Source organism: Herpailurus yagouaroundi, unplaced genomic scaffold, assembly GCF_014898765.1.
Source record: "Herpailurus yagouaroundi ecotype Mexico unplaced genomic scaffold, PumYag 140, whole genome shotgun sequence".
In the NCBI taxonomy this organism is placed as follows: Eukaryota; Metazoa; Chordata; class Mammalia; order Carnivora; family Felidae; genus Herpailurus; species Herpailurus yagouaroundi.
Window position 1 is genome coordinate 95,206,361 of NW_024412395.1, and position 24,876 is coordinate 95,231,236.

Genomic DNA, 24,876 nt, shown 5'->3' on the forward strand with positions numbered 1-24,876 from the left:
CCTCCTCCTCCTCCTCCTCCTCCACTCCCACAATCACACCCCCCCCCCCAACCAAGGGAAATGCCTTCAGAAGCCCCTCCCTCGGAGCTTGGTCCCCGCCAGCCACGTTCAGGAGCTGCGGAGACCCCGCGCCGTGGCCCCCATCCAGAGCCCCCTCCCCCGCCCCCCTTCCCCCCAGTCCCGGCCCTTGCCTTCACCTTGACCCGGGCCGCTCCCGGCCCCAAAGCTTAGCATAAACAAAGAGCGGGGCAGGGGACAACCCGCGCACCGCCCCCGGCCCGCCGGCGCCCCCGGCGCCCCCGGTGCCCCCCTCTCCCGTCCCAGAACCCGAACCAGTCCCGTCCCCGAGCCCCCCGCAGAGCCAGGCGGCCCGCGGCCCCTTACCTTGGCCTGGCATTTCCGATGACAGGAGAAGCTGCAGACTGCGAGAGGGCGAGACACAGAAAGAAAGTTTAGCCGCGAGGTATGAAATGGAAACTCCGGCGAATCTCCTCCCACCCCCGCCCGCACTCCGCGCTTGGGAGGGAAGGAGGGAAGGAGGGACGGAGGGACGGAGGGAAGGAGGGAAGGAGGGAAGGAGGGACGGAGGGAGGAGGCGGCGGAGGGGGGCCGCTGCCGCAGCTCCCCCGGGCCCGCGGGGTGGGAATGCCGGGGACTGCGGACCCTCCGGCTGGGGAGGCACCGAGCCCCCATCACCAGAGCCCCTGGGGCAGGCCTGCGAAGGTGGGAGAAACAGGAGGAGGGGAGGGGGGGGACAGACTCCCCCGCTGGATCCCTGCCAGGGGCAGAGGTGGCCCGGACCCAGGCCCCATGCCAGCCGCGCCAAGGAATAACGGGGGCCTTCTCCCCTTACACACACACACACACACACACACACACACACACACACACACGTGCGTGCGCGCGCGCCAGGAAGGCAGTCGGCACCCCAGGAACCACAATCGCACTCACTCTCCCCTAGAGAGGGACACACGGACCCGATTTACAGTCCAGGAGAAGACCGGTGCACACACATTCGCATTTACACACATACACACATAGACTCACCCATAACCACTTATACCCATACACTCAGCCAGACGTGCAAACATAACCATATGTACACATATAGCCTCACACACACTCACACTCATGCCCAAGGGAAACCTCTGACTCAGGGACACCAACACACAGCCTGACACGGACGTGTAGACACAGACACACGGACAGATGCTCATACAGGCTCACAAACTTCTTGTCCATCATTTGAAACATACACACACACACACACACAAAGGACTTAATTCTGCCCTCCCACTACCAGAAGCTGGAATCAAATTTCCTCTGGGGTTCCCTCCGTCTGGAATGTCCCAGCCCTGCCTGCCCCACCCACAGGGCCCTCCACCCTGGGGTTTGCTGGTCCCCTCCCACCAAGTCCCACAGATGGAGTGAGGGGTCTCCTGAGCAGAGCTCCTACACGGACTTGACCTTATTTGCTACCCACGACCTGCTGAGACAGTGGGTTAGCAGCACTGGTTAGAGAACAGGGGTCGGGGAGGCAGGGGAGCTGCTGCAACCCCAAATCCTTGGTAGCCACAGCCAACTGCCCTGACCTCTTGGATCCACAGTTCCTCCAACCCTTTTCTGTCTTTGAGCCAACTTGATTCTCAGCAGAATGCAAAAGGGGAGACTGAGGCACAGAGGAAGGCCCAGAGTTGCCAAAAGAGGCTCTGGGGCTCTCCATACCAAGGCTTCTGATTGGTCTCTGGGAGTGGAAGTCCAGAGGCACAATGGGTGGAGCCTAGGATTCAACCTTGGCTATTGGCCCTCCTCGCCTGGGACCTTGTTCTCCCAGAACCTAGTCCTGGCCCCAGCTCAGGCGTGTGACTCAGCTGCTGCTGAACAAGGCTTTCCTGACCCCACCAGCCACCCAGCTCAGCTCAGGGACTTCTCCGCCCCTGGTATCCACCCCTGGCCACCCAAAACAAGTCATGCCCATCTGCTAGCCTTTCTGCTTCTCTGTCTCCCCACTCTCACTACCCCAGCGTGGCAACTCCCCTTCAGACTCCCCAGCCCCACCCCCACGCCTTCTTTTCTGGCCTCAGAATATGGAATTGAGAAAGCCTCAGGCTGAGTGTGGCCTGAGCTCTGAAGGCCTTTCCAGCCAGACCGGCCCCCAATTGGGCCACTACCTCCAGCCTGAAGGAGCTTTCCCCATCCTCTGCTAATCAAATCCCAGGCCTTCAGGAAAAAGTCCTGGGCCCCTCATCTGGAGGCCTTCCTCACTGTTCCCTACCTCCTTGCAGGTATCACCAGAGAGAGCATGTTTCCCATCACCTCCTTGGTTCCTACAGCTGTGGGCTCCTTCAAAGGAAGGATCTCTCTCTCTCTCTCTCTCTCTCTTTCTCCCTCCCTCCCTCTCTCTTTCTCTCTCACACACACACATACACACACACATACACACACACACACACACACACACACACACACACACACACACACACTACACAGTGCCTGGTATACAGTAGAGGTTTAACAAATGATTGATGAGTTGGACCTGACTGAAGATCTCCCCTGGAATCTATGTACACCCCTATTTAATCATTCCCACCCCACTCTCAGCCTTTCCCTGAGCCATACTCTGCTCCCAATATTTAACTATCCGTTAAAATGGATCCCTAAGTTATCCAATCTGGGCCTCCTGATCCCAGTCTAGATACCAACAGCCAGGATTCCATCTTCCTCCAGTATCATACTGCATACCTGACAGTTCACAGAATGCACCAAACTCTTGCCTGCCTCAGGGCCTTTGCACTTGCTGTTCTGGCTGCCTGGAACACTCTCCCTCACCCCAGCCGTCTATTGTTCCCCAAGCCAAATCCTTCTCCTACTTCTAGAATCCACCGCAAGCCATCTATCTCCCCAAAGAGGCTTTTCCTGACCACCCAAATTACATTACGTACTTCCAATATTCTTTCTCAGTGGTACCCTGATAATTTCCTTCTTAATACAGTTCACAGTCTTAAGTCAACGTGGGCAATTCCTGCTCATTTATGAATAGTGCCTCTCCCTACACTAGACTCACCAGGACAAGGAGCATGCCTGTCTCATTCGCACCATATCCCCAGCAGCTAGAACGGTATCTGCTCCAGCCCACAACAGCAAACAGCAGCTTTGTGCAAATTAGAAAAAGGCTTACCCTCTGAGCAAACCAACCCCTTGGACACACAGCTGAGTAGAGTATCTTTGTGGAAATGGCAAGGAGGTGCCTTCTCACCAGGCAGACCCCACTCTGTACCTGAGTGTGTGGTTTGGAGAGCAAAGAGTGGCTGCTTCCAGGGCTCCCTCGAGTAGGCGCCCTTGGCAGTGAACAGCCTGCATGACCATACAGGGCAGCCCTGCCTATCACACAGTGGGCAGACACTCCACAAATGCCCTTGAATGGAGGGCAGATGGAGAAATCATCGGGCAACTGCAGTACAATGTTCTGAGGGCTCCCTGCGTGCTGGAATGCAGAGAACTTGCCCTTGAAAGCTCTACAGTGGGGAGCAAGGCAAGACCTCACCCAACCCCCCAGAGCCCAGAAGACAAAAGCTCGGCAAACTCAACTCAAGTGGCAGGTTCCAAGCAGCTCTGCTGAGAGCTTTTGACACCTTAGGGGCACCTGCCCACCACTCCCCAAGGAGGCCCTCTTGCCCTGAGTGCCCTCCAGGGACTGTGCGCTCACAATCTTAGTCACCCCTTCTCAGCAACCCCCCACACACCCGGGGCAGTATTTCCTACTCTGACTTGCACATCCCCTCTGCTGTAATTTGAAACTTGAGCGTGACATTCTGCTGGCTTCTCACTTCCCAGATCAATGGCACCTCCCGGAACCCTCTCCCACAACGAACAGGGCTGCTTTATACACCCAAATGAATATCGTCGAAAGGCTGCTGTGTGACTTCTGGGGCTCAGTCATCAAAGGCACTGTGGCTTCATCCCTGGTCTCTTGGATCACTTGCTGGGGCAGAAGCGAGTCCCGATGCCACGAGACGCTATAGAGAGGGCCATGCGAGGAACGGCCGCAGCCCCCTGCCACCGGCCTGAGCCCATTTGTCAGGCACAGGCCCGGGCCACCTGGCAACTGGATCCTCCAGGCCCTGTCTGTCAGGCCCTCAGATGACTACCGCCCTGGCCGCAGCTTCATGAGGGACCCAGGGTCCAAACCACCCAGCTAAGTCACACGGGAACCCCTGACCCTCAGAAACTCTGTGACATAATAATTGCATATTTATTGTAAATTGCTAAGTCGGGGGATGATGTGTTAAGTAGCTACAGATAAACAACACAGAAACCAGGGCACAGGATCCCTCAGAAAGCAAGAGGCTAAAGGCTGTTGCTGGGAATTGAGGCCAGAGGCCATCTCCTCAGTCCTGCCTTGCATCCTGGGACCAGCATGCTCCTCCCCGTAACCCCTTCTCCCCTCTCCTTACCCTACAATACGATTAGTCATCCTGTCCCAGAAAGTAACTCCAAAGAGGCTGTTGGATCCCCCTTTTCCTGCCAGCCCCCCACCACTGCACCAGTTCGGGCCAATTATCCTTCCCTGGGCCCTGTCTCCCCTCCAGCCTTGTCCCCCTTCAATCCACAGAACCACAGGCCATTCTCGAGTGCAAACCGATCGCATTTATACTCCTTCTTAGAAACACCTGGTCCAGCACCTCAGCACGCTTATAAGGCCCTACACAGGCAGGTCTTGTCTTCGCCTCCAGCCACTGTCCCAAAAGAGATCTGTTGCTGCCACAGTGAACTCCCCCAAAGGACATTGAGGCTAGTAGGCCTGAAATGGTGAACTCATATACATCCTCTGAGGCCCAGTTCAAAACGCCCCTCCCTAGATGATCAGGCACTCAAAGGCACCTCCTCCTCTGTGCTCCCAGGCAGGTCCTGTTCAACTTGGCAGCTTGGTATCCTGCCCCTTCTCCTAGCACAGGGTCTGACATACAGATGGGGCTCAACACATGTGGAGTACATTTAAAACTGGAAAAATTCTCCCCAGCCCAAACCACTGGGACTGGGGCTGATGTTCCAGGGCAATGAAACAGACACAAGAGAGGGTAGGTGAGCCCTACTTTTCAGCTCAGCTCCTGCTGGGAAAGGGCAAATAGGGACCGTGGTCAGTGCTTTCCGAGTGTGTCAGTACAAATATCACCTACGATCCAACCTGGTCCAGCTCTCCATCTACCCACTTACCTACCTGGCTGCGTGTAGACTGGCTCTCAGCTCAGATGTAGGTCATGCTCTGCGACCTGGGACAAGTTACTTAACCACTCTGAGCCTTAATTTCCTCATCTATAAAATGGGGGCAATAACCGTATCTACTTTACAGGGTTGTTATGGGAATTAACTGACTCCCTATATGTGGGCGACCCACAGCATAGCAGCTTTTCATCCCTGCTGTTATTATACTGGAGAGCCCCCAACTCCTAGTCAGGAGGCCCGGCTTCCGGTCCCAACGGCCATCATATAGTTGTGTGACGTGAGGCAAGTCATTCCCACTCTCTGGTCCCCACCACGCCCTGCTGACTCACACTCATTTGCCTACATTACCCCTGAAGTTCCCTACATCACTGAGCCCTGGAACAGATGGTCCTCAAGCCCTCTTCCAGCTGTGAGAGTCTGTGTTACCCACTGGTCTCCCCACCGGTCACCACCTGTCTCTTCCTCCCTCCAGTGAACAGCGAAGAAAGCGGGGGAAGCCCAGGTTCCAACCCTGCACACATCCCACACACTGGAGGAAACACCCAGCCTGTGATTGACATGGATGCCCACTCCACACTGTACCACACCTCACTGAGGGTCAAGGGCAGGAATACGCCAACCTTCCCAGCCTGATGTCCTCCGCGCTTGAGTCCTTCCCAGATGCACATCTCAGGATCAACCCCACCTGAGCAAACCGTGGCCCTCCGCAGCTCCCACAGAAGACAGTGGCCTCTGAAGCCAGTGACTCTGCAAGATGAAGCCCCCTGGGGAGGGATCCCATCAAACCAAAGCTCCGTGCAGCCCTAAGAGTCCCATCTCTGCCCATGGGTGTCAACAGTGACCCCCACACAGCAGGGCACCTCCCCTGCCTTCCAGGTTCCCGATACACCAGCTGCCTCCTGATACACCAGCCGGTGGCCTAAGAGGGAGCTGAGAGCCCCACAGTGTAGAGGGGTCCATAGGTTACCTTCTGGGGTGGAAAAATGCACCCCCAACCCCAATCCTCAGCCAGCTCCCGCCTCACTGGCTCACTGGGCTGCCAGGACTCTGTCCTGAGGTGGCTTCCTGCCTCTCAGGAACACAGGAAGCCAACATTGTTGGGATCTAAATGGCCTTTTCCTCCTGGCCTCGGCTTGGAAAATGAGCACATAGCCTCAGTGTGCACCTGACCCCAGCAATAACCGCCCACACCCCCAGTGGGCCTCAGCTTCTTCCCCAGCTGACAGAGTGACCAGCCCAGCCACCCACCTGCCCACCCAACCTAACAGCCCTTCCCTGCTCTGCTGATCTCCATGGCCTTGGGCAGGCCATGGTACTCAAATAGTTGTTCAACATTATTCTAGTTGTTTCTATGAAGGGGTTTTTTTTATTATAAGAGTAACATTTAAATCAGGAGACTTTGAGTAAAGCACATTAACTTCCATAATGTGGGTGGGCCTCATCCAATCAGTTGAAGGCCTGAATAAAACAAAGACCTCCCCAAGCAGGAAGAAATTCTGCCAACAGACTAGTTTAGAACTTGAACTGCAATTCCCTGGGTCTCCAGCCTGATGACCTACTCTGCAGATTTTGGACCTGCCAAGTCTCTGTAACTGCATGAGCCAGTTTCTTAAAACAAAGTACCTACCTATCTCTATCCATCCATCAACTACCTACCTACCCATCCATCCATCTATACACACATCCTGTTGGTTCTGTTTCTCTGGAGAACCCCAACTAATACAAGGGATGGTCAGAGGTACAGGCGCCATGAGACTTTGAAGTTGAGCGAGAAGAAACTTCTAGATCATCCCGTCCAGTGCTTTTGAAACTTTCATGCACATGGACTCCTATGATCTTGGTTACCATTCAGGAATGCTCATTCTGTACCAGGCTCTGTTCTGAGCCCTTTATGTGTACATATTATCTCATTTCATCCCCACAGTAACTCAAGGAGAGAGGTGTGTGATGTGTGTCATTTGAAAGGAGAGGTAACTGAGGCTCAGAGGGGTTATGCGACCTGCCTAAGTTCTCACTTGTAAGCGGTAGAGCTGGGATATGAATTCAGGACACCTGGGCTAAGTACAAAACCACCATCCATTCTGCCTCCTGATACATTTAACTCCCACAACCAGAGCTTTTCTGATTCAAATGGGCAGGGGCCCCAGAGTCTCAGCCCCTCAAGCCTTCCCTTGGATTTCTCCTTTTTCCTACCTTCTCAGGCCCCTAAAGTATCTCCAAAAAAAAAAAAAAAAAAATCCAGTTCCTTTGGAGAACAGTTTAGAACCTCTAATCCAGTCCAATCCCTCTTTTAGAGAAAGGGGAAAGTCAGGCCCAGAGAGGTACACAGCCAGACCGGAGCAAGCCACAACAAGAACCCGGGGTCTTTCCACCCTACCAGGCTGCCTCCAATGATTCCAAAGAGGTCCTCAGACACAGGGCAAAAGCTGTCATTGTCAGTGAAATAACAGAGGAGAACGAGCTCCCTGAAACAAGTTTTCCCCAAATCCAACCAGTAAGGGCTTCTGAGTAGGCTTGTCCCACTGAGAGGTGAATTGTCTTCCCTGGGTACATCCCACTCTGGGGAGGCAGCAGGCACCTCCCCTGCCTTCCAGGCTGGTCAGTGGCATTGAGAAGGGAGGTAGTCTAAAACCAGGCCCACATCCAGGCCCAGATGGCAATCCTTGGGCTCTGGAGCCGGCATTTTGGTCTCTCCTCTCAGCTTTCAGCCTAGCAGAAGGCTAGAGCCCTTTAGCAAGGCCCTAGACTCCCTAAAGCACTGCCCCCAAGGACCTGGGGGAAACCCACCGTTTGACCTGAGGAACTCATAAACATCCCTCCAGACCCAGCCTCCTTCTGCCTTCCCTGATGAAGCCTAACAGGAAACTCTCTGCTAAGTCAGAGACAACCTTTCTCATACACCTCTGTGTCAGCTTGGCCGCATGTTCTGTGATTGTCTGATGGCATGTCTGTCTTCCCAGGTCAGGGGCTGGGTCTCGGCACCAGTACCTGGTACAGCATCCAGCCCAGAGGGCCCTTAGTTCACGACTGCCAGGTGGATGTCCTTGTGTGTGCAGGAGGTGAGGTGGCAACCTACACTGGGAGACTTATCTAGCCTTTACAGACTGCAACAGAGGAGTTTTCCAGGCCCTCCCACTGGCCGGGGCTCAGGGAGCATTCTTGGTCCAGCCCCTTCTCTACAGTTGAGGAAACTGAGTCCTGAGTGGTGACGTGATCTATCTGAGGTCATACAGCCTGTGAGTGGCAGGGCCAGACAGAGTGCCTGGACCGCTAACAAAGGCCTGGGGCCTCTTCTCCTCCCATTGTCTCATCCATCTGTCTCCCCCACAGGGAGCCTCAGTCCAGAACACTGGTATCCATTTTACAGCCACACACACAACCTCAGTGTTCCTCGCAGTAACCCCCCCCCCCCCCCCCAGAGACGCAGGACAGGGTTTGTTACTAACCCCATGGTACACAGGAGGAAACAGGCTCAGGGAAGGAAAAGACTGGTGACAGTCTCACAGTGACCTCTCTGCCTGTGTATTAGTCATACTTATGCCCAAATGTCCTGCCACCTTCGTTCTTTGCCTGCATCGTCCATCTTTGAGTCTCCCCGTCCAGAACTAGACCCTAGGTTCCCTGACTCCTTTCCCCATCCCCATCATCGACCCCAACCCCTTCAGCCATAGTACATTAAACAGGGAAATGCGGAAGGCAGGGAGCAGAAGACTGGTCCAAGCTATAGAGCAGGTCAGCCAGAGGGAGACAGGACAAATGCCCCCATTTCTCTAGGTCTAGGAAAGTGCCCTCACTTTCCATGCCTGCCCTTGGAGTGCCCTCAGCACTGCAAGGAGACTGAATTCAGAGCCTTGATGTCCCATGCACCCCTCCACACTCATCACCCTCAGCCACTAATCCAGAGAATGACCATGTTGTAACCCCAGACTCGAAGACCAAAAAAGGAACCAGAGAGCACCACAAACCCTTCGGTTTGGGCTTGGTGAACAAAACATGACCTGGGTTTTAGTCCACAATCACCCCCTTAGCCGGGGAACAACCTGTACAACCATAGCTGGTGGCCGTGGATGGATGGGTGGGTGGGTGGGTGGGTGGATAAGGGGGTCTGTCCATCTTGTGCCACCTTCTGGTTCCAAAACACAGAGAGTTGGCCCACTCCTGTATCTCTCACCAGCAAGCCCAGTGGCTCCAACCCCGTCCCCAGGCCTGGTGACCCCAGCCCTCTGCTGAGAATGCACATCGTAGTCTCCTGTAGAGCTGGGAGCCTTCAATCCTCCCTTGCTGGGCCCAGCCCCAGCCCTTCCATGGCCCAGTCCTGACACCTGGTGGTGCCTCTGGGCTGCAGTCCTGGCTTTCTTCCCACTTCTCAATAACTCATTCAGAGCTGCCAAACCAGCCTGGCAGCTCACTGGCCACCCGCCCTCCACTCTGGTTCACGCCGGCAGGGCCAGGCTCCGAACCAGGTAAAACCCAGGTCTCACCTTGGCGGCCTTCCCTTCCCACAGGTTCACATCCCCTCCTCAACGCAGGCCTTCAAGCCAGGTCAACTGGGGAACTTAGGACTACGGACTATTACAGAATTTGCAGCCAGAGATGTGCCAAGGTCAGACACTGAGTGCCAGACTTCCTTCTACCCCACCCCTGTTCTGCCTCCTATCAGAGGAGGGCTGGCGGTCTGGGGTGAAGGGAAGGCACACCAGGGAAGGAAGGAAGGAACTGGTGGGAGGTGGAGGGAATGGAGGCTCAGGGGCTAACTTCAGCAGGTTCACCCGGCCGGGTCGGGTGGGGGCGGTGACGCAAGCAAAATGGAAAACACCGCCCCCAGCAATCCCCTCCTGACTCTCCCGGCTCCCACCCTAACCCGACACCGTCCGGCCGGACCTCTTGGGAGGAGGGTGACACCATGCGGCTTACTTTGGTACTGCAAAAGTCCCTGTTGGCCTCCTAAATTCCTTCCGGGCGTCCCAGCTCTTCAGTCAAGGACCATTAACCTCTGCCCTTTGCGCATAGCAGGACGTGCCTAGAATGCCTCCACGTGCACATTCCCATCCACCCACTCCCCCCTCCAACATACTGCTGAAACTCCTTGTCTAGGAGGACTTCCCTCCCCCAGAGGGCACACCCCCGACAACCCCACTCGGACCCAGCCAGCTGTGTGCCTTGGCAAGAGACTTAACCACTCTGAGCCTTGGTTTCCTCATCTGTAAACTGAGGGCGACACTAGCACTTTCCGGAGGCTGCGAGCCCTGCAGGAGAGCCATGTGAGTGCTTTCATACTATGTGCTTTCGTGATTGCTCCCTAGGCTCTGATGCCCAGCTTCCCAGCCCCACCGAGACTGGCAGGGAGGGAGGGGAGAGTCCGGGTAGAGCCACGTGAGTGAAGACCCTCAGGGAAGAAGGAGCCCGGCCCCTCTGGCATGTTTGATATACTTGGCGTATTCCAGAACTGAGCGAGGTGCAGCCGGGGTGAGTATGGACTTGGGGGACAGGGCGGATGGGTCAGAGAGCTGGCACGGGGTGGATCCTGCTGGGCCTTGAAGGCACAGGAAGGAGTCAGTGCTTTGTCTTGAGCATAGTGGGGGCTCCCAAACCTTTTCCCAGGGAGCTGACATAACCAGATCTACGTGGAGCCCCTCTCGGAGCTGGTGAGGACGGTGGATTGGAGAGGGCGGGCCAGGAAGCCAAGAGCTGAAGTCAGCCCTCCGGATGACAGGTGCTGCCAGCCTGAATTGGAGAGGCTCAGTGATTCAAACTACACTGGGGGCCCTGGCAATTGATGGGAGGCGGGGTGGGCAGGAGAAGGAGGCATCTGGTAGGGCCGCTGGGGGGGGGGGAGTGTCAGTCACCATCACTGAGACTGTGCGTGGGGGCCCCCTGCTGATTTTACTGTGTGATCTGGGGCAAGACACTGACCTCTCTGGCAACAGTCACAGCCAAATCCCAGGCCGTGTCAGAAGCACATGAGAATAGTGATTGAAAAAGCCCAGCAGCCGCCAGGCTCTCCCCCAAGTCGGATTCAGAGCCTCTTGCAGTCCTCCCTAGCTTTGGCGTCTTCCTCAGTGCTGGGCACACATCCACACACCTCCCCCGCACCGTCCACACACCATCCCCATTGACACCCCTTCCGCGTGCCGCCTTCATATCATCCACACGCATCCCGGCCATTCGCTCACAAGCCACAGGTCATGCCCGTGCCACCCACACCTGCCAGGTACCATCCACACACACCCACAAGCTTGCCATCTGGTGTGCGTAGCACCTCTCCCCACAGGAGAACCAGGCACCAGGCTAGGACCCCGAGGACATCTGCCCCGGCCCCAGGCCACCTCGTTCCCATGACAGTGCTCTCCCCACCACCCCCTCCCCCAGAGCCTGGCCAGCTGCTCACCTTTGCAGGTGCAACCCTCCCGGGTGATGGCCTGTCGGCAGATACCACAGGGCTTCACCTTCTTGAAGGTCTTCACCTTGAAGTGGTGAGTCTTGGGGGCCTCCAGATCCTCCGGCTGTGTGGGGGAGAGGCACAGTGATCAGGCCTGGGCAGAAGACCGGGGAAGGAGGCAGAGGGGACTAGGGGACAAGTGGGCAAGGACTGGGGAAAAGGAGAAGTGAGAGCCCCGTCAGGGGTGACAGGGCTGGGCCCATTTCTGGGAGGAGGTGCCCCAGGAAAGAGAAAGCTGAGTGTGACCCAGACTCCCACAATTAGGTGGGTCAGCCTACCGGGACACTGATTTTAAATGGATTGCTCAATACGGTTTTACACGCGCACACCGCACAACCACACCCCGGGAGGCTGTCTCATGGCTGACCCGGTCAATAGCCCCCTAAGGTAAGTACTGTGGCGACTCCTTTCACCAAAGATGCATTTTGCCGGAGCTCTAAGCTTCACTGTGAGGTTTCTGTCACTCAGGATTAATCCTTGGGGTTTATCCACACAGTCGCACGGAGCAGCAGCACCTCATTTTCATCACCGTGTGTGATCACAGCTAATTCCTTTCCCTGTCCGTGTCCCCATGTCGCCAATGTGCCACGTCCCTCCATTCTCTCTCACCCCCATCCCTACCACCTCCTGCCCCAGCCCGGGCTTCTTCCATCTTTATTTTTGGTTCTTTGCACTATGAAGATTAAATCTCCTTTTTATTTATTTATTTTTTCACATTTATTTATTTTTGAGAGAGAGAGAGACAGAGGGTGAGTGGGGAAGGGGCAGAGGGAGAGGGAGACCCAGAATCCGAAGCAGGCTCCAGGCTCTGAGCTGTCAGCACAGAGCCCGACGTGGGGCTCAAACTCACGAACAGCTAGATCATAACCTGAGCTGAAGTCGGATGCTTAACCGAGTGAACCACCCAGGTGCCCCTTTATTTATTTATCTATTTATTTATTTTTATTTATTTATTTATTTTTAAGTAGGTTCCACACCCAGCACGGAGCCCAACACAGGGCTTTAACTCACAACCCTGAGATCAAGACCAGAGCTAAAATCAAGAGTTGGATGTTTAACCAACTGAGCCACCCAGGCAGGCGCCCCTTAAACCTCCTTTTTAAAACGACAGCACCACACACATGCGATGAGAGGCAGGCTGACAGTCCAGCCTTCTCCGTGTCCGACTGGCCGTGAGCCCCGAGCCAGTCACCAGCCGCCGCTGCCACAGGCCTCGGTTTCCTGCTCTGGATGGCATGAGGTTGGGCACCACACCCTCAAACTCTGACAGTCTGTCCTTTGTAACCACATATGGGAACACACTCTAAGCCACAAAACCCTGCACCCACACTGCCTAGGACCCCCTCCTCCCATCTGCAGCCCTCAGCCCAGGCCCAGGCTCAGGGAACTTCCCGTGGATGCCCTGGGAAGCCATCCCTGCCCACAGGCGCCATGCCTCTCCAAGGCCCCTCACCCTGGTGTCCAACCTGATGCATTTCCCGGCTTTGGCAGCAGGGGCCAGCAGAACACAGACATCGGCAGCTCCCTCACCCTGCGCAGGGCTCCCTGACACCCCTCTGCACACACATGGCCACACACAGAGACACAACCTATAGCAGACCCTGAAGTCCCAGGGGAGGGTTCTTCTCTTCAGGGTCCCCCTCCTTGTGCCCTGCTCCAGAGCCTCCAAGCGCTGACACAGGGGCCGGAGGGGGCGACTTGTGTGTTCAGAGCATCCCGAAAGCTAGCAGGTCCAGGACTCCTCTCTGAAGACACTGCAGTGGTGAGTCCTGGGGGGCAGAGTGAGGCTGAGCCACGAGAGACGCAGAGAGAAAAAAACAGACAAAATGAGAGAGACACAGAAAGCCAGAGAGACAAAGAGGCAGAGAGATAGAGAGGGAAAGAGAGAGACAGAGACGGAAACTCAGAGTCGGAGAGACCGAGAGACAAAGATAAAGACAGAGAAACAGAGAAAGACAGAGAAAGACAACAGAGAGTCAGAGAGGAAGAAGACAGAGATAAGGCAGAGACAAAGGCAGAGATGAACAAGCACACATGGAGAATAAGAGAAATTAGATAGAAACACACAGAGACTGTAAAGGGAACCAGAGAATCAAAGGGGCAGACAGACAAAGGGACACAGGAGCCAGCTTGAATGGGCCCCCAAACTCTAACTCTGGGAAGACTTGAGCATCACAATACAGAACGATAGCAGTGGCCTAAATGAGCCCATGCTGATATGCAAAATACGTGAAAAAATTCACAGTGTGATGAGAAACGGAATACTTACAAATCTCAAAGCACCTCACCACACCACACTTTTATAAATTACAAAGGGAAAAAAGTCACTTTTCCCAGCAGACTCCGCGTTAATCAAATGATCAAAGCGAACATCACCAGTAATGGGAAGACTGGAAATCGTGCACCATGGTGGACACACACTGAGAACAGAACATCACTTCTGCCACTTCCCTGCCGAAGAGACACAAGCTGAATCTAATCGTGAAGAAACATCAGGCCAACGCAAATCGAGGCACAGTCTACCAATTAAATGGCTTATAATCATCAAAAGTGACAAGGTCACAAAAGTCAAGGAAAGATGGAGGAGATTTCCAGGCTGATGGAGTCTAAAGAGATAATGATTGCCAAAAGCAGTGGCTGATTCTGAACTGGATTTTTCCCATGCCCATAAAGGACGTCAGTGGGACAACTGGCCACACTTCGGTGGGGTCTGAGGAGGACACAGTAGTCATGTATTGATGTCAGGTCCCGGACGTTGATGGCTGTGTTGGGTTAGGTAGGAGAAAGTCCCTGTAGGAAAATCAGGAAAGCATTTAAGGGTGGCAGGGCATTGTGTCAGCAACTTACTCTCAAAGAGCTCAAGAAAAAAAGTTCTTTGCACTGTATCTGCAACTATCTCAAGTTTGAGACTGTCTCAAAATTCAAAGAGACAGGCAGCTAGAGATGGCAGGGAGGCAGGATGGGTCAGAGACAAAGCCCAGGGCAGAAGTGGCAAGGGCAGGGGGCGATGGAGCCAGAGTGGTGCCAGAAGCCCAGCAGTGCCCCCTAGTGGCTAAGCCCAGCAGCAGGGCCTGGGTTCTGATACTCCAGCGTGCTGGGTCCTAGGAGCTGTGCTTCCAGCTTCTTCTGAGGATGGAGTCAGGACATGAGAGGGCACTGTCCTGCTCTGAACCTCATTCAGTTGTCCCCCAGCCCACAAGGAGGGTAGGTGAGCTCCCTCCATTCTGAGGTCTCACCTTCCCTGTTTTCCCATCTGAGCCCCTGGCTGGCAGCCTTCCAGACAATCTCTGTCATAGACATTCCAGGGAGGGGGCCCAGCCCAATGTCAGACGCAGCAGCACCCCCTGGGCTGGGGGGGAGGAGCAGGAAGGGGACCCGGAGTCCAATTTAAGGCCTGTCTGGGGAGGCAGGCAGGAAGCCCTTAAGCCCAGTCTTTTCAGGCCTACTCTAGCCACCCCCTAAACCTGCCTCTCCCACCCCACTGAGTCAAGCAGGGCCCCCCATTCCGATTTATCCCCCAGACTTCTCCACCTACACCCCAAATTCAGCCCTTCCCGCAAAGCCGGCAGAAAGAGACCTTCTCCCCAAAGTATACTTGGAGCAGTGGAATCTCCCAAAAGAGGGTCCTGGCTGCCCAGTGAACAGATGGGGAACAGGCGGAGCCTTCCAGACTGACAAGCAACCGCCCAGACTTCTCCCTTGGGCCCTGGGCTTGCCTGCTCTGCCTGCCCAAACTCATAAATGTGAGTTTACAAAATCTCTCCCCACACAGGCTTGGAGAGCGGGAACAGGGTTTCAGATACACTCGGGGCCTCACTCGCGGCCTCTCTAAGCAGCCTGTGGGCAATGGCCCAGCACACTCCTGCCCCTCACCCCCACCCCATTCTGGCTCTCTGGCTCAAGGAGTGCTGGGATGGGAATCTCTAGGCTGGTGACCTTGAGAACATCAGTGACCTTCTCTGGTTCTCACAGGCCCCAGATAGAAGTGACGGGTTTGGACAAGATCCTCTGAGTATAGACAGAGCAGAGGAAACAATGGGCCCGTTTGAGATGAAGGGATTGGAGGAACGGAGGGCAGGACATGCTCATGGTGACACAGAGAGATGTCTCATGAGATATCACCCCTCTGTGAGAGTCTAGGGAACCCAGGTGGGAGTGAGGAGGCCAGCTTGGCCAACCCCAGGCAAGTGGCTCCAGGCTGTGACCTCCACTTTACAGTATCGGCTCACCGGCTATCCAACGGGTATCTGGCAGTTTCATTGAAAGGGTCACCCACAGAGGTATGAAGATTTCCCAGTTTGCTGGAGGAGAAAGTCTAGGGTGGGTGAACCTTATGTCTTCAAATATCTGAAGGAGCTGTCACGGTAAGAATGAACCAGACGTGATCTATGAAGTTACTGAAAACAAAACAAAACTCAGTGGGGGGGCAGGCAGAAGTCACAAGGACACAAGATTAGACTCAAGGGGGTACGAGAACTTCCCAACGACCACATGTTAAAATCCAGACAAAGAAAAAACATGGGGGTCGGGTACCTTCACTGCCTTCCCCCAGAGTTACTCTGCAGATACAGGCAGAGGATGTGAACGAGCCCGTAAAGTGCAAAACTCTGTGCGGGGGTAACCACTTGTTGTGACAGTGCTCATCATTTTTCCTGACAGGTGGCAGACAGCCTCACAAAGCACTCCCCACCCTTCCTAGCTGGATTAGCTCCCAGAGGGCCTGGGGGAACCTAGGGGGACACAGAAGACACAACAGGAGCTCCCCGATCTCTCCAACACCCACTTCCCTCAAGAGCCAGAGCCCGGAAAAGGGAAGGGGTCCCAGCCCAGAAGTCATACTTCCCCACCCTCGGAGCCCAGAGCCCCCTGCCCCTGTGACAAGCCCACCCAGCATCAGAGAGCTTTCCTGGGCCTCAGGGGGATCCTCTCTTTCCCACCCTCCATTCAGCCAAGCCTGCCTGCCAGATACATCCCAGCCAGAGGGGCGGGGCACATCTGGCTGCGACAGATTTGGCGGGAGTCCTGGGCCCCGGGGTGGGAAAGGCTGATTGTTGGTTCCTCCCTGCCCCGTGGGGGCAGAGTGTGATGGGGTGGGGGTGGGGAGTGAAAGGGGATTGGCAGCCCTAGGGGTCCTCCAGCTCAGGAGTTCCTACCCCCTCCAGAGAAACTTCCCCAGCCCTATCCCCACTAGGTTCCCTATGCCCTGAGGCTAGGAGCCCTGGAGGATGTGGCCAGAGGGCAGAAGTCTACGAGACCAGTGAGCCTCAGGGAAGAGAGTCACCAAAAAGCAGGCCTAGGGCAGGCCTTGCCCTGCTTGCTGGCCACCCACCAGTCCACGTCTGGCAGTCTTGTGCTAGGCTGCCCGGCTGGCATCGGCTGTCATTTCTGTGGAGGAGACTCAGACTCCCCAAAGAGCCACAGGCTGGCATCTGGGAGACCCCGGTCACCTCAAGAGCAAACTTCCCCCAACCCCACTTCCCTTCACATACACACCAAAGTTCCTTACCCACCCACCACCACCTGCAATCTGCTAGCCAGCTAATGGCCTGACAGTGTTCTTGGTCGCCTGGGTGGAAAACTCTGAGTCACCCCCCAACTCCTGGCCCTCCACCCTCCAATCCAACCAGCGGCCAGACTCTGAATTTTGCTTCCTGAACACTCTCAGCCCTCCTGTACTTTTTGATTCCAGGGCCGTTGCCCTATTGAAGGCCTTGTCACTTCAACCCATGGCTACCGCAACAGCCTTCTTGTCCCCTGACACCGGGCCCCTGCTCCTCACATAGCCTCCATGCAGCCTCTAAGGAGCACAGCTCTATGAGGTCACTGACGCCCCCACTCCCCCCAGAATGCTTCCATGCCCACCCATGAATCCAAGATGAAACCCGGACTCCCTCAAGCCAGCCAGGGAAGCAGCCTTGGTCTGTAAGCAGCCCACCCCACCATCTCAATCCCCACACCCCACTCCCCGACTCCCGGCCCTGCGTCCACCTCTGAGCCTCTGCTCTGCTGTTGCCTCCTCCCAAAATGCCCGTCCTCCCTTCTCAGCTGGCCAAGCTTCTAGGCTTCTGTCCTCATCCTGGAAGGCCTCATCCAAACCTCACCCCCTCAGGGAGATTTTCCCCATACCCTCCCCCACACACCACCGGCTCAGATTCAGTCTCTCCACTGCTGCCTTCTTTTGGTGTTTTGAAAAGCATAAAAGCGCTGGAAAAGACGAGCATGCTTGTTCCGTGGCCGTGATTCACCGTTTGTTAATGATGTGCCACTTGGGTCCGCACTCCCTCTCCGTCTCTGCCCCTACACAAGCCCCACTGATTCTCACACGCAGGAAGTTCCACACCAATGTGGTACTATTTTCTAATATTGAATTCATATTCTCATTTCACCTTTTGCCCCATTAACATCCCTCAGAGTTGGGCCATTGGTTTTGTTTTTCTTTTGCACTCAGGATTCAGACAGAGCCCTGTATTACATTTCGTTGCTAGGTTTCTTTCATCTTCTTTCATCTGGACCCATTACTCCTCCTTTTGATTTCCCTGTTTCGAAGACTCTATCTAGGCTCTTTGGCAGGAGGTCCCTCAAGGTTCCTCAGGATTCAATTCAGGCTAAGCACCGCCCCCCACCCGCAACCCAGGTATCCCTTCCTCTCCTGGTTGTGTTTTCCTGGGGCTGCATCATAGGACTCTGTGCAATGTGACTGTCCCTCCCCTCCCTTGTTAGCTGGGTGGCCCCAGGCAAGTGTTTGAACCCCTGTCTGCCTCCCTTTAGTTAAATGGGCTGATAATAGTAACCACCCATAGCTTGTGAGACAATGCCTGAAAAGCCAAGGGAACAGCACCTGGCACATAGTAAATGCTCCCTAGGTATGGGCTACGTTTCACCTTGTCTGTCACTCCTGCGTGTGTATGCGTGTGTGTGTGTGTGTGTGTGTGTGTGTGTGCGCACGTGTGCGTGCACGCTAGACTAGCTCCCCAGGTACACGTGTCTGCCGGTACTTCTGCTCCATGTCCCTCAGGTGCTGGAACAGTGTGATCCCTAAAGAAGGAGTGAATTGAATGGAGTTGATGCCTGGCCTCAGTTCCCCGTGTAATTGTACCCCACTGACCTGCCCTCGGGGAGAGGACACAGGTCACCCCCTTCACCAGCCACCGATCCAAGCTCAGAAGAAAGCTCTCTGACTGTGAGTAGCCCTGCATCTCTGCGGAGGGAGGAGGGCAGGGGGTGGCACTGACTGAGTTCCTCCCAGGTGACAGAGGAGCATGGGAGGCGTGGGAGCCCAGGACTCAGCCCCTGACTCGGTCCCCTGAGCTGAATGATCTCTCCCCTCAGCTGGCCTCTCTCTGCCCTGCTCGGCTCCTTCACAAACCACATCCCAACGCTCCTGATCAACAAGTCCCAGGTCCCTTTTGGTGCCCACCCTTCCCGGGGTGGAAGGACACAGGGATGGGATAGTCTGAGCCACATTCATGGGCTGGTGCCACGGCAAGAGGCTGCCACGGAGTCCCTCACGGACCCCTCACAGTGACAATGAGGCGAGGAGCTTACTCCAGACACACAGGTAGGGCAGGATGGAACAAAGATTCGAATCCAGGTCTGACTGAGGCAAGGTCCCAAGTCCCTAGCCACCTCACTGCCATCATCTGTAACAGTGTGCCGCAAGTGGCCCGTCCTGGCCATCTCTAGGAGCCCTGACAGTCACATCGTCACTGCCCCTCTACCCAAAGGCCATATCCTGGCTAGTTGACCCTGTCCTATCCATCCACAACTATCTTCATCTGTTGTACTTGGACTTCTGAGCTCTCAGCTTCACCTCTGCATTAAAGGCCTCCCAAGAGGCCTTTCCTAACACCTCTGCCTCTGCCAATCCAGGTTAAGTACCCCCTAACCTGCACCCACAGCTTCCCTCTTGGCCACACCCATCTTATTGTAATCATCAGCCAAAGATCTGTAAGCTTCTTGAAGAAAGTGGAACCCCATCATCATCCATGAAACGGATGGACAGGCAGTGGGTGGGCAGGCGGGTGCCAACATGGCCCAATGGCCGGACGGTTTCTCCATCACACACGGTACTTCCCCAACACCAGCCCGTACCCCTCGCTGCTCGCCCCCAACCCCCTTTAACCAGAGCTCCAACACCCCTCACCCCGCACCGGCCCTCACCTTCCCTGTCCAGGAACACTGAACCCAGCTGCCATGTGGCCTTGGGCAAGCCACCTACCCTCTGTGGGTTCCCTTCACCATGGCTGGAAACTGGTACTTGTCGTCCCTGCCCTTCGTGCCTTACGGAATCACACTGAGGTTCAAACGAAATTGTTTAAGTCAAGGAACTGTACACAAGAAAGGCAGAGAGAGGCAAAATAACTTGTCTGACCACCACAGCTCTCCAGTGGCAGAGTCAGGATTTGGACCCAGGCAGGCTGGCTCCAGAGGCGGTGTTCTGAGCATTGTGTGTGCTGTCTGCAGGGGAAGGCCTTGATTGTTCTCTGCCTTCACATCGTTCTCCTGGCCCCATTCACATCGACTCCACACACCCTACCCTGAAGGAGTCCCAGAGTGGAAAGCCCTTGATGGGGGACCAGGAGACCCAGGTTCTAGTCCTGAGTCTAGCTTGCTGGGTGGCTTTGAAAACATGCCATCTTACGATAAGAGCTGACATTTCTTGAGCCCTGACTGTGTGAGAGACACTGTTCCAAATGTGTGGGTCTATTAGCTCATTTGAAATCTAACAACCCTATAGGTAGGTGGGGAAACTGAGGCACAGAGATGTAAAGCTACTTGCCTAAGGGCACACAGCCAGCAAGTAGCGAGGCCGGGATCAAGGCCAGGCACAGCACTTCCTTTGAACACTGCAGAAAGACAGTGAGGTATTTGTCTCTGACTTTGTGCCTCAAACGTCATTCCGAAAAGCTTTGCCCAAGGAGGGGTTTGTTTCAGACCCTGGTCAGTCTCATCCAGCCCAGCCTAGGTCCCAAACCCTGCTTATCAGGAGGCCCCAGGTGGGCACAGCCCTCACGGGCAAACAAAACTCCAGAGACAGCAAATCCAGGACCAGGAGGTCAGACTGGGGTCTATGTGGCAGAAACTGCACGCTGAGAACCTGAGGGCTCGTGAGGACCCTTCTGAAAAAAATATGTGCTTAGCACTGGGAAGAGCATCAACTCCAGAACAGAGAACGCTTCGTTGTCTGCAGCTGGAAATGGCCTCAGAAAATACTATCCACACTTCCGCGAGGTCCAGAAAAGTCGAGTGGCCAGCCAGAGGCCACGTGGCTTACTCAGGGCAGGGCAGGGCCTAGGCGCCCTCGCCACTCCCCGCCGCAGCCTTGTGTCTCTTTCAGCCCCACCACGCTTGAGGCGTTCCTTCCAGTTCCAGAGGATAGAGTGGCTCTAACTCAATCGGCATAACACCAAAAAGCCTCAATTAATGGGCATGTATTATTTTCTAAATAAACCATACTCGGATATGTAGAAACAAACGGGAGCATTTGATGAGAGAATCGAGTCATGCAGATTATGTAGCTCTGCCCCTCAGCTAATAAAGTGATATTTGTTTCATTCCTAGAGCTTGTGAAAACTATACCCTGCAGATACGTTGCTTCTTGGATGAAACATCTGTAGCTATCCCTGTCCGGGAACATGTGCACACATAGACAATCATGCACTCACACTAGGGCACAAGACATCTCTTCCAGACCATGCCTCAGTTTACCTTCCTAAGCTGCAGACCCAGCTAGTTCTTGGCCCCAGGCCCTGGGCAGTCGGGAGCCTCAGAGGTGGGGTCCGGGCCCACAACAGCCATCCCAGGTAGATCCTCCCCGCACATGAGATCTGGGATACAGGGGATCCCACGAGCCAAGGTTTCCGAGAGGGGGAAGGACCAGCATCTACTGAGCACCTACTGTGTGCCTGGGTACCTGATCTTTTGACATACATTACCTCTGTGCTCATCCCAGCTATACAAGGTGTGTTTTATTATTCCCACTTTACAGATCAGGAAACTGAGACTCACAAAGGGAACTGTTTTACCCAAGGCTGCCCATCTAGCAAGTAATAGAACTAAGATTTTAACTGAGGCCTGTCTAGTATCAGAGTCCACGCATTTCCCACCGCCAGGTGCCTTTCAAGGCAGAAGCAGCCCCCCTGGCAAGGTCTCCAGGGCTTCTGTGCCCCATCTCCATAACTGGTGCCATCTACCCCTCCATTCCCTGCCGGAAACACACACCCCAGTCCCACCAAGGCCCACCCAGAAGAGAGGAAGTTTGTCGGTACAACTACCCGTGCAGCTGTGGGGGAGGGGGGAGACAACAGCCTGGACACGGCCAGAACAGGGCTCTCGGTCCAGTCCACACTTCCCCAGACTGCAGCCCACCCTGGCAACGGCCACCCCCTCTGCCCAGCCCACTCCCTCAGCTCTTCCCCATCCCGTAGACGAGTGCCCATTGGGCTGTCCCATAGGGCCAGGAGGGACAGGGCTGGGAAGGCACCAGGAGAGGGGGCAGGGGAGGGGCTTAGAGGCACCAAAGTCGCAGCGCCCGTACCTCCCTTTGGTCAACAGCACCTTCTCCCAACTCTTAGAAAGGACAGTAAGATCCATAGGGCACACATGCCTACCTCTCTGCAATGCCCCTTTACCATCTTCATTTCACCCACGGGGAAACTGAGGCTTGCCAGGATGAAGGACTTTCCCCACGACCTCTGAGCAGGGGTGGCCCTTCCTCCATCCACAGCAGCCTATCATCCCTGGAAGTCTAACTGCCCTCTGTCCCCCCTGCAGGGCTCCCCCACTGCCCACCTCAGTCCTCAGCACTGTAAGCTCATCTGAGGGAAGCCGGAAGACCTTAGAGAGATGAACTTGGCCAAAGCTCCCATTTTACAGATGTCAACATCAGCCCAGCAAACCACTGATGCATCCCGTGTGCAGGATGTTCCAGGCACCCTCAGTCTACTATTCAGACCCACGCCTGCCCCAGAGCCCCACACTCCACCCAAAGCCCCTCATCCCAGCCCCGTCTCCCACCCTTCCCCCCTCTGTCCCAAGTACACCTGGCTACCCAAGTCTGATGTCCCACGGTTGTCCTCGGACTGAGCTTGCCTAGGGCCTGGCCAGAACAGGGAAAAGGGCAGGAAAGGCCACATCTGGATCCGGGTCCAAAGCTCCCTCCCCCAAAACCAGTCATCACTCTCTTTGAGACGACATGAACCTCAGCCGGGGATGGCTTCCCCGCCCTCCTGACCCCTGTGCATGCCTTCGCCCAGCCCAGACAGCCAAGTAGCCCCTCTAGGGAAGGGGTATCCTGCCCCTGCCCTCACCCCTCTTGCAACTGCCGGGACTCTCCCAGCCCCCATCTCTCCCACGAGGCTTTTAACCTCATCATGTGCCCCCCCACCCCCAGCCCTGCCTGCCCACACCTCAGCACCCTCACCTCAACCCACACCTTCCTCCACCGGGGAGGAGGACGAGGCAGGGGTTTCCTCCCCTGGGCAGGAGGGGAGGGGCGGCAGGGTGTCTGTAAGGATGGGAGGCCTAGAGAGGAAGGGATGGCAGTGGGTAGAGGCTGAAAGTCAGTGGAGAAGGGACAGAAGTGATGGAATCCCAGCAGAATTCTTTGCAGCCAGGCTTTCCCAGGTTACATTTGCTAGGTCAGTGTCTCCTGTTCCCTGGGCCCCTAGCACAGCCACCTTCTCCAGTTTGGGCTGAGCAACCCAGGGGGTGAAGAATTTCCCCCCCACCCCTCCCCAAGATGGCAGGGGGTGGGGGCGGCAGGCAGGAGAGGCCCCCAAAAGAAACAAACTTCTTGTTCTTTCTTCTACTTGCAGCTCCTGCACTCAAGTGGAGGCCAGAGAGGTAGAGAGGGGGGATGTGCCAACCACGAGAACCAGGGCCTAGGCCCTGTTGATGGGGAAGGACTACGGCTGAGGGCCTGCCCAAGTCAGTCTGTCCTTCTGTCAGTTAGAGGCAGAGAGGCCCTCCGCCCTCACCACCAACCTCCATTCCCCCCCAAAGACCCGACCACCACTGGCTCTCAGCCTAAGGATAAGACCGGGGGTGGGGGGTACAACCTCCTAGCTAAAGCAGCCAGACCTACCCAGAGCATGCAGGACAGACAGATCCACGTCATCTTTGGTGGGTCCCGTCGCTCGGGCCAAGCCCGGAGCCTGCACACGGCCCCCCTGAGCTCACAGCCTTCACGGAGCAGGCAGAAGGCAGCTCTGAGAATGAGGCCGCTGCTCCTCCAGCCAGCATCTGTCGGGCCTCTCGCCCTCCCTCCCTTCCTCCTCCTCCCCCCACTCCACCCCCTTGTCCCAGCCTCCAGTCTCCTCCCTCCTTCCAGGCTCCGCTGGTGGCTGGTGGCTGGTGGCGTTGGGGGTCAGAAGCCCTGCTTTGCAGGGGGTGTGAAGGAGACGGGGCAAAGGGACAGCTACTGGAGACAGCCCCCCCCACAAGCCATCACCGTCCACCCTGCACTCCCCACACACACACCTCCAGACATACAACCCCGGTGAGCCACCAAAAATTCCTCCACCTTCTGATCTGATGCCGGTGGCCTGGAGTCTGCTGTCCTCACTGCGGAGCCCCCCTCCCCACCCCCAGACCACTGATGAACAGACAGACACAGTCTGTATATCCTGGGGTTCCCTGGCCCCATCCCATCTCTGAGTACAGATGCACGTTCTCCCGCCCTGGGAACGCACATTTATTCGCACACACTCAGCCTTAACACAGGCCTTAACACAAGAGAAACCAGGCCAGAGACTGTGGGAGAATGGCCCTGCCTCCAGGCTGTGGATTTCATTCCAATTTTTTTCCTACTTCTTTTTTTTTCCTTCTTTCTTTCTTTTCTCCAAACATCTGTCCCAGCCCTTCCTGCCCTTCCTAAAGGGAGCCCCGCTCCAGGCTCCTGCAAGAGTGTTTTTCTTGACTGTACCCTGGGCCAACATTTGGTTTGCATTTCCCCACTTCCTCCTCCACCTCCCTGGCTCCCCCTCCCTGGGCCTTTCACCTCCCACCATTCCACCCGCCTACTTCTCCCCCACAGTGTCCCCCTTCCTGGCCAGCCCTCCCCTCCCCCCACCTTAGCTCGGGGCAATAGTTTGGGGTCCAGAGAGGGGTAAAAAGTAGGGTACAGAATCTAAGTGTATTCCCAGGGAGCACTGCAGGCGAATCCAGCAAAATCTGCTCAGGCTCTCATTGTCTGGATCCACCCCCCCCCCCCC

At 55.7% G+C, this 24,876-nt stretch overlaps 1 protein-coding gene and 1 long non-coding RNA gene across 5 annotated transcripts in view; one reads left to right on the top strand and one right to left on the bottom strand.

The window, feature by feature from the left end:
- The window catches only part of TNS1 (tensin 1), a 193,953-nt gene extending 170,085 nt beyond the window's left edge, over nt 1-23,868 (bottom strand). For 3 of the 4 annotated variants that reach the window (XM_040476200.1, XM_040476199.1, XM_040476198.1), the window contains exons 1-2: nt 11,612-11,726; nt 385-422 (exon numbers count right to left, since the gene is read on the bottom strand). Coding sequence is in view for 1 of the 4 variants with exons in the window: in XM_040476201.1 (XP_040332135.1) it covers nt 385-422; nt 11,612-11,726; nt 23,748-23,780 (186 nt within the window). In the remaining 3 variants the exon portion in view is untranslated. Of the gene's footprint in view, nt 1-384; nt 423-11,611; nt 11,727-23,747 lie in introns of those variants that run through there. The other variant, XM_040476201.1, reaches the window with a different exon arrangement.
- LOC121031052 (uncharacterized) lies at nt 11,620-19,516 on the top strand. The gene is made up of 3 exons (XR_005790535.1): nt 11,620-11,696; nt 18,678-18,842; nt 18,992-19,516. It is a non-coding gene; the product is annotated as an uncharacterized LOC121031052 (long non-coding RNA).
- Nucleotides 23,869-24,876: the final 1,008 nt, after the last annotated feature.